Source organism: Aptenodytes forsteri, unplaced genomic scaffold (assembly GCF_000699145.1).
Source record: "Aptenodytes forsteri isolate BGI_AS27 unplaced genomic scaffold, ASM69914v1 Scaffold16, whole genome shotgun sequence".
Lineage (NCBI taxonomy): Eukaryota > Metazoa > Chordata > Aves > Sphenisciformes > Spheniscidae > Aptenodytes > Aptenodytes forsteri.
This window is the reverse complement of record NW_008794753.1, coordinates 1,717,148-1,730,288: the sequence shown is the minus strand read 5'-3', so window position 1 is coordinate 1,730,288 and position 13,141 is coordinate 1,717,148. Positions and strand designations below refer to the sequence as shown.

Here is a 13,141-nt window from a genome sequence, read left to right as displayed (position 1 = left end):
AATGAGTTTGGGGAATGAACAAATTCCTTGCAATTGTCCCCTTTTTCTGTGAAACAGAAAAAAATCTTGATTCCATGGATTTCATTAAGGGATTCTCTGATGAAACGTTATTATTTCTGGGGTATCACCCGTATTTGGTGTGCTATAATCACATCGCCTCAACTACTGCTCTGTACTGTGCCTGCTCAGAATGAGGCTACATCCAGAAAACAGCTGAGGATAACAAGACCCACATAAATGCAAAGGAAAAACAGGGAAGATGTCAAAATAATCCGGTGTAGAAAGGCATGGAGAGAAGCATCTCTCCCCCAGTCTCTGGTCCCACTTGTCTCTCTTTTTGGTAACGCTTTCTAGATGTGGAAAGACATTTATCCTTGCTGCTACAGATGTTACACATTAGTCAGGCCCTTGGGGTTTACATGGGCGTACAGACTAAGAGTTAGCTGACCCTTTTCCCTCTGGTTTCACCCCAGGTAAACTCAGACCTTCTGAAGCTCATCACCCTTTTCTAGGTGCTTTCCAGCCTGGCCTGATTCACTCAGAATCTGCCCCGAGTTACGTGGTTGCCTCCAGTAGTGTTTGGACAGAGGATGGCTATGGAGAAAGGACAAGCCCTGGCTTGCCTGGGGGGATCAATTCTGTGCAGGCGACACGGTCAATAAAGCAAAAAGACATGCGTAAGCCGGTAAGTGAAAATGTGTGCTCAGGACTGGCATATAAAGCAAGCAAGACTGGCCTATAAACAACGCGTTTAACCATCTATGAATTTTTACAACCCAATGTCTGTGGGACAGAGCTCATTTATGTTTGGTATGTTGTGGGAGTGAACGTTACTACTGTGTTTCCAACGTGCCTCTCAGCTTTGAGTTCATATTCCATCCCATTAAGAGGTGACAAGCAGTGGATACCACCTAGTCAAGACGTTAGCAGCTCGTGTGGAATGGATTTGCTCGTCTCAGTCCAGTTCCTTATGTGTCTCTCCGCAGCTGGCAGCCCCTGGCAAAGGTCACAAAAGCCAAGGACAGACTGGCTGTCAGAAAATGAGCTATCTTTCCATTCCTGAATGAGATCTTGTCACAGAGATCTTGTCACATCAGTGTGTGTGTGTGTGTGTGTGTGTGTGTGTGTGTGTGTGTGTGTGTGTGTGTGTGTGTGTGTGTGTGTGTGTGTGTGTGTGTGTGTGTGTGTGTGTGTGTGTGTGGGTGTGTATATACATACACAATGCCAGGTGAGCACGAGAAATTTTTGATGTCTCATATTGTCTCTTCTGTGAGTTCAATTTACAGTACTTCAGCTAAACACAAACAGTAATTTCACTTATTACAAACCCTATAGTAACAAAGTTAATTCACACATGCCCTTTTTAAGGTGATTTATGACAGAACCAATATGAGGGAACAGATAAGCATTCCTGCATCTAGGTTCAACTGCCATTTAATAATCACAGTCAATATTCCCTTGTTTTAATACTCAACATCATGTTCAAAACGGAGTGCTTCGCTGTAAGCTGCATGCAGACCACGCAGGATTAAATGGGGCTTCTAGTGTGATGCATGTAACAACCTCTTAAATGATTAGGACACCTGTTGACATTAATATAGAAGCATGCATGAAAACAAGTGTGCCACACACTGAAATATATGTACACAAATATTAAGAGGATTAGAGAAATTGCTAAAATGGATAGAGTGGCATTTAACAGAAACATGTCTGGAATCTAAGCAGAATGGAAATAACATACACAGAGCTGATCCCTTGTTAGACGGCTTTTTTTTTTTTAGTAGTTCATCTGGGGTATAAAAGTCTCCGTACAAGGAGGTCATTTGCTTACACTTAAAATTTCTGTTTAATATATATCTTTGTTTGGAATCTGCCTCTAATTCATAACCACCTTCATTTAGTAGCTAGCACCTTTGCCATGCTAGCTGCAGGAAAAAGTAATTAAATTTAATAGAAGCCACCCTCGCTTTGAAGCTGCCCTGGATTTAGAGCCACAAGGAGAAGCAATTAAACTCTGGCAGCCAAGGATTCAAACTGAAGTTATATAGTGATTTTTTTTTTTTTAAAGGAAATTTTTTCTCTGTGAACGGATTTGGATTGTCAGATCTGATTGGATTGAAAGCTATAGAAATTTCCTTCTTTGGGAAATCTTCTCTTGAAGCAAAATTTAAAAAACCCTAACAATTAGGTGTGAAATGGGGATCAGTTGTGAAGATCTAGGATATTTTTAATTCTTCTGAACAAACTTCCAAAAAAGAGTTTGTTCTTCTCAGCAAAGTGCTGAATGGAAAAGGGAAGCATGGAAGGAAGACATCTGCATGTCTGTCTATTTGCAGGAAGGTCAGCTTGTCAGCAGCCTAGGATATAGGTTCATTAGGGGAAGGAATTTCTTTGCACTAGAAGGTATTATAAGCATTGTTTAAAGCTGTCAGGGTTTTGTAAACCAGCAAGAAGCAGAAATTATTTTTCACTTTTCTGATTTTTACCAAAAAAAGATAGTCTTTAAGTAACCAGGACAGGAAAAAAAAACTCCAGAATGCCATAATCAATGCCAAATATAGTTCTGCCTATTTAAAAATATTTTTAGGAGTTTCCTATAAAGGATCAGAAAGGATTCAGTTGAAAAAGGTCTGCTTCCAATGCAGACGTTATTCAGAAAAGCAAACTGGTAATTCAGTTACTACTTACAGGGGAGCAAAATTGTCCTAATCTTCACCAACTCTGAGAAATATTTGTAGTCTTAGCTAAGCCAGAGGTACATGTGAAAAACTTAATTATTGTCATGCATGTATTTTGCAATACATGCTTTTCTATTCTGAGGAAAGAAATGCTCTCGAGCTTGTTACAGGGATACATTCATGGTCCATGACCTGTGGATCAGGCTCGGTGAATCGATAGTCCTCTGGCTGGAGTCATGGAGAAGCTACACTGGTCATATCCAGGGAAGTGCCTGGGATCAGGTAACTTGCTGGGAAAATGTATTACAGTATCACCGGCCATTGTGAGGTAGTTGGGGGCAGACGTTGGAAACGGCAAGCTGTACACCCCCAAGAAGACTTCCCTAGCAATGGCGACCAGCCTGTAAAAGGGGAACGGGCAAACAGTGCCGGGGAGCCATGCTGGGGAGCCATCAACTCTGCGAAGAATGTTTGACCCCAACGTTTTGGATATCCCAGCTGTAATCTTTGACAACGGGTCTGGGTTAGTCAAAGCGGGTGTCGCAGCTGACAGTGGCCCAAGGTCTGTTTTTACAGCAATTGTTGGTCACTCAAAAGTCAAAGCTACAGTGCTGGGAGCTGGACAGAAAGAATGTTACACTGGAGAAGCAGCTTAGTCCAAAAGAGGGGTCCTGTCTTTGAATTATCCAATTGACCATGGCATAGTTACATGCTGGGATGATATGGAAAGGGTCTGGAGACATGTCTGCGAGTATGAGCTGAGAATCAAAGCCAGTGGAAGGCCAGTGCTGCTGTCTGAAGCCCCCCTCAGTCCTCTGCAGAACCGGGAAAAAAATGACAGAGATGATGTTCGAAGGCTTCATGGTGCTCGCTATGTACGTTGCGGTCCGGGCAACTCTGGCACTCTATGCATCAGCCCGTATAACTGGAATAGTCATGGACAGCGGGGATGGTGTTACCCACACAGTCCCCATACATGAAGGATACTGTTTACTCTGTGCTGTCTCCAGGATGGATATTGCTGGCCGGGATATCACCAAATATTTTATGAATCTTCTTTTAGAGAGTGGACACGCTTTTATTAGCACAGCTGAAAGGGGAATCGTGAGAGATATCAAAGAGAAGCGTGCTATGTAGCTTTAGAACCCATCCAAGAAATGAAAGCAAAGCCAGAAGAAATCATGAACGAATACAGATTGCCTGACAACAATGTCATCCAGATAGGCAACCAGCTCTTTTGTGCACCAGAGACCCTTTTTGTGCCTGCAAACATTGGAGTTGAAGATCCTGGTGTGCACAAAATGATCGTCAACAACATCATGAAGCATGACATTGATGTGCACAGGAATCTTTACGGCAACATCCAGCTCTCCAGCGGGTCCATGCTCTTCCCTGGCCTGGAGGAGTGGATCCTGAAGGAGATGAAGCTGCCTGCTGGCATGTTTGTGAGGATCATTGCACCCCTGAGAGAAAATATTGTGTGTGTATTGGGGCCTCCATCCTCACCTGCCTGACAACTTTCACACAAATGTGGGTCACTGTGAGTGATTACGAGGGGTTTGGGGCAGCTGCCATTCACCAGAAATGCTTTTAAGGAGAACGTCAGACCAAGTGAATGGCTTGTTACAACAACATATGAGCAAGAAACCCTGCTGAGAGCTGACTGACCTAAAAGGTGCTACAGCTGTTTGTGCGCTTGTTGGCTGACAAAACCTATATGAAAATAAAACATTAAAAACATCGGTAACGAGGATCTTATTGTTTATCATCTCCCTTCCCCTTCCCCTCTGCAGAGTTTACAGGTGTGCACGTATCACAGGGACGCAGTAACTCCTTGACTGACTGACAGCCTGCCTTGGGAGTCATATGGGGAGTAGCATACCTCCTCTGCTGGGAGATTCTTTCCTCTAAGGTCTTTGAGATATCTGGGTTTTCTATTCTAAAACTAGCTCTCACGTTATTTTTGACCTCATTAAAAATGTTTCCTTTAGAAACCCAGCAAAACCCCAAACAGAATCCAAATATAAATCAATGCAAATGCAATTACTGTAACCGACCCTCCTCTGTGCCTGAGGGTCTGAAAAAATCCATTGATTCTCTGCTGTAATTTATCTGGGAAGTAAGAACACCTAGTTTCACTTCCAAGTACTAGCCCTGAATCAAAATGCCTCACACTGCCGGCTCCCTGGAGGAAGCAGCGTTGCCGGTGTAGCTGCGGAGGACTGTGAGCTCAGCCGAGTGGTGCCTATTTGCGACTGGGGGATCTAGAACATTGCACCGATGCTCTGTGTCAGCAGCCACTGCCAGGGCCAGCACCATCCTGCGCAGGATGTCTGACTCTGCGGCGGCGGCAGCGGCAGGGACCTGCACAGTGATCTTTGGCATCGGCTCTGGACAGTGTAAGGCTGGTCTGTCAGGGGAACAGGCACCCCGTTCGGTTATTTCTACTGTTGTGAGGTACCCCAAATTCAAACTTGTCATGTTTGGGGTGAGTCATAAGGACTGCTATATCAGCGGAGAAGCCCAGTCCAAAAGAGGCATTTTGTCTTTTACCTACCCAATGGAAAATGGGGTAGTTACATCCTGGGATGACATGGAGAAGATTTGGAGATACCTATACAAACAAGAACTCAAATGAAACCAAGTGACAGGCCACCACTGCTGACCAAGACCCCTCTCAATCCTTTGTCCCATTGAGGAAAAAATGGCTGAGACGATGTTTGAAAGCTTCCAGGTGCCTGTCCTTTTTGTGACTCTGCAGGCACTAACAGCCCTGTACGCCTGTGCCCGCACAACTGGACCAGTGCTGGACAGTGGCGACAGTGTCACTGTCACGGTCCCTGTCTGCAAAGGCCGTTCCCTGCTACACGGCATTACCAGGCTGGATTTTGCAGGCAGAGGTGTAACCAAATACCTTGCTAGGCGCCTTTTGGAGACCAGGCACTCCTTTGTAAGCACAGCAGAGAGAGAAATTGTCAGAGATGTGGAGAAGCTGTGCTATGTTGCTTTAGATCCTAGCCAAAATATGCAGGAAAAGCCTGAAAAACTTATGTGCGAATACATTCTCCCTGACGGAACGGCTCTTGAGGCAGAACACCAGCTATTCCAGGCTCCTGAAGCGCTTTTTATGCCCACAGAGGCAGAAATCCCAGGGCCGGGGGTTGGAGGGATGGTCCTCTGGAGCGTCGCCAAGTGTCGTGAGCACATCCAGTGCGACATCCTAAGGAACGTGCTGTTATCGGGCAGGTCGACTCTTTTCCAAGGTTTCAAGGAGAGGCTACTGAAGGAGCTCCAGACAGGAGTTCCCAACACAATTCATATCAAGATCATCTCGCCACAAGATCGGATGTACTCCGTGTGGCTTGGTGCTTCCATCCTTGCCAGCTTAAGAGCATTTAGGAATATGTGGGTTACCAGGGAAGACTATAACGAGGTTGGACCAACAGTACTCCAGAGAAAATGCATTTGAAAACTTCAGTAGGACCATCCAGGAGTTTTTTTTAAGTGCCAATCTGAACAGCTGGAGAGCAGTTAATAAATCAGTAGAAAAATAATTGATTTCTAGTAAGTGATTTTATGGCTTACTAAAGAAAGGTCCCTTGTGCATTGGGTTGAAGAAAGAGTCCTTGTTCAGAGCATTTTTGCTATCCAAGATGTTGGTTTTAATTCTAGAAATGTGTTGATCCCTGCTAGAACTGCAAACAGTTTGTCAGACTTTTAAACACTTGAGAACAAGCCACCTCCATCCCATGCCCGTGGGGGCTGGCTCCTTGCCATTCATCGTAAACTTCCAAAGAGTGGAAAGAGACCTCTGACGGAGAAATAGAGGGCTCAGGGGTATTGCTGACCCTTCACCATAGCACTGGAGATCTCCTGTAGCAGCCCTGGAGGAGCTCAGAGGTGGCTGAACTTCTAAATTTGTTTTTGCTCACGAAATGAAAATAAGTTGGTCTGGCTGTTAAAGCAGAGCTCTCGAAGCTAGAAAGTCTGTGCTGTTAGCGGCCTTGCCATGTGATTTGCTATGTCACATCACGTAAAACATTGCCTCCGTTTGTCCACCTGTGGGATTTCACTAATATTCTAGCATAAGGACTATGTGAGACTACATTTAGATAACTTAATACAATATTAATTAAATTTAGTAAATTAAGCAGAAAGCACAAGGTGAAAGGTATCTAGTTTGGGTTTATCCTTAGAGGACTCCTGAACGCATGTTTTGATGTCAGGCATCTAAGAGAAGGTGGAGGCATTGGTCCCTAGCCGACACTGATTCTCTTTTGGGAAAGCTGAATATGTTAGGAGAAAGCGTCATTCCTCTACCTCATCACCGAGAGCTAGGGAAAGTGACAAAATAATCCTGCAAATATTTGCTTGAATCACTAAGCAAATCTGCCTTGCCAAGCTCAATTTTTACAAATAATTCCGCCAAATAAGCTTAACTAGCATAAATATCATGGCTAACTCATTGGATTTCCAAATGAACTATAAAATTCATAACAAAGGTGTGAATTTTCAGCAATGAAATTTGCATTCAAATAAACAACTTGAAAATTATGCATTTACACTGATTGCCTTTATCCACACCTGCAAATACATGCACTGCATCCAGTCAGGCAATAGAAATCTCATCATAATTTGTGAAACTAATTAGCACTATGATTTATATATTGTTCAAAAATTATTTCAAAAAACCCACTCAAGATATACCTGAGAACTTCTTGAATTTGTTCTAGACTAACACGAAAATAGGAAAAGAGCTGAAATCTGTCTTGTTAATTATTCAATACAGCGCCTGGCTATTTTCATTCAGCTCTGGAGATGAATCTTCAAACTCATTGATGCCCTCTGCTGCCTTGGGACTGATTAGTCATCTGCCACCTCCCCTCGCTGCCCTTTAAAAATCACAACACTTTTCCTTTTCTACAAGACATTTACAAGTGCTCTGAAGAGAGGCACATCTAACTCCGTGTTCAGTGGTCCACCGAGCCCTGGAGCACTTCCTCAGCAGGGCAAGTGGAAAAATGAAAAGGGCTGAAAGACCCAGCTGCGGAGGACGCGGGCAGGGGAGTAGAGGACGATTTGTGGATGACTCCAGCAGTAACTACAGCAAGACCCACCTAACCTCATTTTCCCCAATGATCAGAGTGAAAGCATAAAGCAAAGAGTCTGGAGTAAAGCACGTAGCTTTCCTGCTCCACTTGGGCCCTGAGGCTTCAGAAAGTTGATATATATATTACTCCATCAAGTTAATGCAAGTATTCGGAGCACTTCTAGAGCTGTTATGAAATCAGAATCAGCAATGTTGGATCTTTCTTCTATTACAGTATGTTACCTTTTAGCAGCCCACTGGAAATGTGTAAACAAACGAGGTACAAATGTAGACAGTTTAAATATTTTACAGCTCACTGACTTCCATATGAGGAGGGATTTGCAGTAACTTGAGTGTTTAGACTCCTGCTCCAATAATCTAATGCAAATAAAAATGAAAAAAAAAGTGTGCTGGAAAGCAGAGGGAACCTGAGTGAACAGTGCAACTCAAGGTTGTGGTCAGGAAGGAGAAGAGAAAAGCAAAGAACATGATAACTCTGCACACCAGATGCAGACACAAAACGTTTGGAGAGTGACACCTAGCAGAGCTCTGTGTGTGCTTTTAATGAGATTTCACCCTTGCAGAACAAGATATTGCCCCAAGTAATCCAGGATGGATTCACTGATACCAAACTTGTTCTACATCAAGGGAGCTGGTTCAGCTCCTCCCAGCTGAAAATCATTCAACAAACCATTATTACAGGTATGCAACACCCACAGTACTGGTTTGGCCTGGCTGTTTCCATTTACCTCTTAGACATGACTTTGCTCAAGGACACACAACAAGATAGCAGAAGTTGGCACATGTTCCGTGACTCTAGGCTTTGTATCAGCCTCTTCAGTCTCTTGGTCACCTTCTGCTTCCGTCACTGCACAGGGCACTGGAAATTCATTACTTCATTTATATTTCATTTTTGCTTTGAAGAGGTCTGAGGTCTTAATCATTTGGGACCTTATTCCCTTGGCCCTCATGCCATAGAAAATGAATTACAAGAATCCTTTCTCTGATGTATTTCCACCTATGCTCTACCTGTCCTCTGGACACGTAGAGGATTTAAATTGTAAATGCCTGGGATCTTTCTAACCTCAGGAAAGCAACACTAGTCTGGTCAATATGGGACTGGTTGCAAGGACTAAAGAGGCCTGAGTTAATTCCTAGACTTACCAGCGATTCGTTGTGGAATGAAAAGTTTAATCTTGGGCACATCAGGCATCAGTTCCCACTTACAAACACCCTCCTTTTGTTCCATCTTTTACTTGTCCTGCAAGCTATTTGGGGTAAGTGCTGGCTCTTGCTTTAAGAGCATGTATCAGTGCAAAGATCTGGGATTTTGGGGCCACAAGATCAGAGACACAAAATCATTTGTGAAGTTTGCACTGGAATTACACAAAAATCTCAACCTGCTCCTGGTAATTTTTTCCCTCCCTCCCCAAGTCTCATTTAAGTTTCAATCCAGCAGCAGCTCTTTATTTTCTTTTAAATGTCAAACAATTCATCATTTTGCACTTTCCCCATTCCCTGTGAATTTAAAGGTTTTATTGGTATGCAGTAATGTCAGCCTGGGACAATGCACACTGATTACCCAAAACAATGTGGTTCTTGTCACCCTGCCCATTTTTGGTTGCGAGCTCTCGAGAACTGTACAAGAGCTCTTGCTTTCTCCATCTCCTCCCTGTTATCATATGCACAATAAAAAGGCTGGTTCAAATATATGCTAGACAAATAATTATTACCTTTATTATTCAAATCTCCCGTCCCCTGCCCTCATCCATGCTACGCTGTGTGAGCACACTGCTGTAAAATGTGCCCTCACCCCTGCCTTGTAGATCGCAGGGCTGAAGGAGGATGGTGATGGATAGCTTGTTCTGAAAGCAGCTGGAGAGAGAGTGCCAAGTACATCTCTTCAGAAGGGGCACAGAGGAAGGTGGGGAAATGAGCCCCTTCGTTTCCCCAGACAGGGCGATGCTTAGGGCACAGTACAGAGAGGCCTGAATTTACAGAAGTTCAAAAACGCCACGCTCACAGTCTTACCACGTGAGGGCCAGTAGCCAGGCTTAGCGAGCAAGGTCAGATCCGAATTGTCCGGGTAAATTAGGCGCTTCTTCGCCACCCATGGTCAGAATGAAGCGATGCCAGCAGGCCAGTGCGTGCAGCCTACCACTGACAAAACCAACAGCTGCTTGTAGGAGTATGGCAGTTGTCAAAGATGCTCGGCAATGTGGCCATACAGAGCGGCAGCCATCTCAAAGACCAGCAGAGACCCGGCGCAGCCAGGAGTGCCTGAGAAGGAGCGGTAAGGCTAAGGGTCTGCAGCAGGCAGACTTTGCGGGGGTGTCCTGCAGAGGCGGGTGTGAAAACAAGCTCTGCGGACATTTAGAAGTGGCCATAAAGGGTAATGGCATTACCAAAGGCAGATAAATACCAGTCCTGCAGTTGAGTATGGGCAGCTCCATCAGTTCGTTTACTGAGCAACTGGCAGGCCCACCTCCATTCCTCCAACTCTGGAAACATCCAGGTGAGTTCCTGAATATGAGGGATTTGATGCGAAGGAGGTAAGAACATCGTAGAGCTTTTCCCAGCGGAGATGTCGCTACATGGAGTAAGATGTAGCTCCGGCTGAGAGAGGCTTTGTAGTCATTATACACATACCCGCACGAACATGTGCACCCACACATACACTCACATGCGCGCACACACACACACACTGATTTTTATTAAGCCATTCCATGCAAGTATTTTATATATGTACTTTTTTTTTTTTAATTTGGAAAACTTCAGAGTGCTTTTTTTCACACACAGTAAAGTTAGCTTTGCTGAGATTCATTAGTCCCCTTCCCCCCTGTGTGTAAATGGATCTCTCTCAGTTATGCAATGCAAGGGTACACAACCATGAAAAGTGCAAAGGCAGCCAAAAAAAGCATTGTTCTGAACTCGGACGTGTAAAATATTCATATTCAATAATAAAAAATAAAATAGAGCCCTTAATAAAAAATTCACGGTGTAAAATATGCATTGTCGTTCCATCCCCAGGGCTGCAGCAGTTTCCAGACCAACATGTTACATGGGTTTTCACTGCCTTGTTTTACTCGATTAATTCAAAACCAATTCACTCACAGACATCCCAGTATTAGGTGCCTAAATTGATTCTGATATCTCTAAGGGCAGTGTATCTATGACTACAGTAATAGCTGGTAGAAGCTGTGACTGTTCAAAGCATCCAACACGTAGACCCAACAGTATGTACGGCGAGGCTGTCCCTGGTCTTGATGGCATGTCGGTGCATCGAAATGCCGTGCTGGGCGCAGACACACAAGCCAGCTCTGAACAAGCAGAAGAGCTCTTTTAGCAGGGTGCTTGGACCACCACAGTACCCCTATTTCTTGAATGAGCAAATTAGCCAAATGTTAACGTGGCTGAGCAGCTCTCCACAGAAGAGGGAGCACATTTTGAACAAGCTGAGGTGCCTCCGTACAGCACTGCCCTATACCCTGCAGAACCACCTGCGGAGCTTTGCACACAGGGCAGAAGAAAAGAAATAATCTAGTCACTGTTTTACAAAAGGGAAACAGAGGCAGGTGGAAGTAACTGCCTGGCTCAGATCCTGGCCAAAGTGTGTAGCGGAGCCAGGAATTTGATTTAGATTTTTTCTGCATCCCCATCTAGTGCCATAGCTGCAAGGCCAAACTGCTCCAGTATGTGCATGTGCGTCCTAAAAGGTGATGAAGGCAGAAGGACAGGACAAGGGAGACTGAGACACTGCACTGGCAAGATGCACAAGTACATCTATTTGTTTCTGCTGAGGAACGTGTCGTCAGGCGGTAGGTCTGCTAAAGAGATGCAGCACAAGACCTCTGATCCAAGCAAGGAGGGGCTGCTGTTGTTTTCACCCTACCCACTCGGCTGGTTTTAGATCTTCAGCACATTGTGCCGCCCTGCTTTGCAAAGGGTGATTCTGAAGCACCAGTGGGCCGAGGGTCTCACCCCGGGTTATATCACTGTGTTCCTCCGGACACTGATGCCAGTGGAAGCTGCCATTTCATGCGTTTGTTTTGCATGAATTGCATTTTGCACAATTTGTCTCATGTCCTTAGTAGCAAAACTGGAACTAAAGCATCCATCCCCTGCTTCGATAGGAGCACTGTGCTGCTTCGTGTAACTAGGGGCTATGTTGGTCTTGAGAGCCCAGCACTAGGGGGGAATATTAAAGTGATATTATAAGTGTTGCTAAAGAAAAGAGAACTCAGGAACAAGAGGAAAGGTTCTGAACTTAAAATATTGTGCCTGGCACTTAAATTTTATGAAGATATATGGGAGAAAAGAACGAGAAACTCCAAAACAATCAATGCTTCAGATGTTTCTTTTATCTAAAGTATAGCTAGTTAAATGTTTTACATAGAACAAGTCCCAAGGAGCATAAATCAGGGGATGTAAGCCGTGTTTTGTAAAGACCTCAAAATATAAGTTCTTTACCTCCCACATTCTCAGCCAAATATTTTAAATGGAAAAGCATGTGGGTCAATAAGCATGTATATTACCCATGTCTTTAATGACCATTCCCACCAAGGTGATTTGTTCTGTGTCCACAGTCTGATATTTATATACAAGGAAAGGGAAGAACAGAAGAAGAAAAAAAAAAAAACAGAAAAATCTGACTTGGGAAAAATTGTGACCACGATTAACGGTATGGAAGTAATGAAATGTGCTGTGATGTGACAGCTGTCAGTCATGTTTGAGATTTTTCTTCTTGGTGGAAAAAAGTGGTAGAAACTGTTCTTTCTCCCTGTAAGCTCCAGATACACCTCTAATGGGTGTCAAATTTGAGCCACAGCACTGGGCTTCCTTAAAATGGGACTGGGAGAAATAAGTATCTTCACTGACTTTGAGTATCATTCTCACTTGCCTTTGCCTGTTAATTTTCCAACGGTTTTGGACAAAAAACATTTTTCTTCTTCAGTTGTGCTTCTATGTAGTTCACATAAAGAAAATAAAACTAACTCACCATGGACGTAAGAGCTGCATCATGCAATCTAAAAAAGGCCTAAATCCCAGGCCTGGATCCTACTGCTGGGACACGTGGGCACAAAGGTAGAAGGACCGGTATGGCTATGCTACGCAGGAAGGCGATCTCTGAGGTCGTCCCACACTGCAGGCCCCCCAGCCCTGCACCTTGTAAGGTGTCTCTTAGTGGTCAGCCTGGGGAGAAGATGGATGGGCTGCAGGGAGGAGCTTACCAGGCAGCTCCGGAGGGCAGGGGATGCGAGGGAGAAGTCTCCTGCACGAAGGGCGACCAGAGTGCACAGAGCTGGGAAGAAGAGGCCATTGCTTGATGGCTGCATAAAGACTGAATGTTTGTAAGGCTGGCTAAGAGAGCTTC

The 13,141-nt window shown here is 44.4% G+C and overlaps 1 protein-coding gene and 1 pseudogene across 1 annotated transcript; both read left to right on the top strand.

Moving 5' to 3' along the window:
* The first annotated feature begins 3,145 nt into the window (after positions 1–3,145).
* LOC103894697 (actin-85C) lies at positions 3,146–4,272 on the top strand. The gene is given in 4 exon segments (XM_009274126.1): positions 3,146–3,508; positions 3,510–3,801; positions 3,804–4,136; positions 4,139–4,272. Coding segments are annotated over 4 exon segments (1,122 nt in total).
* A 735-nt stretch (positions 4,273–5,007) lies between these two features.
* LOC103894769 lies at positions 5,008–6,147 on the top strand (annotated as a pseudogene).
* The last annotated feature ends 6,994 nt before the right edge of the window (positions 6,148–13,141 follow it).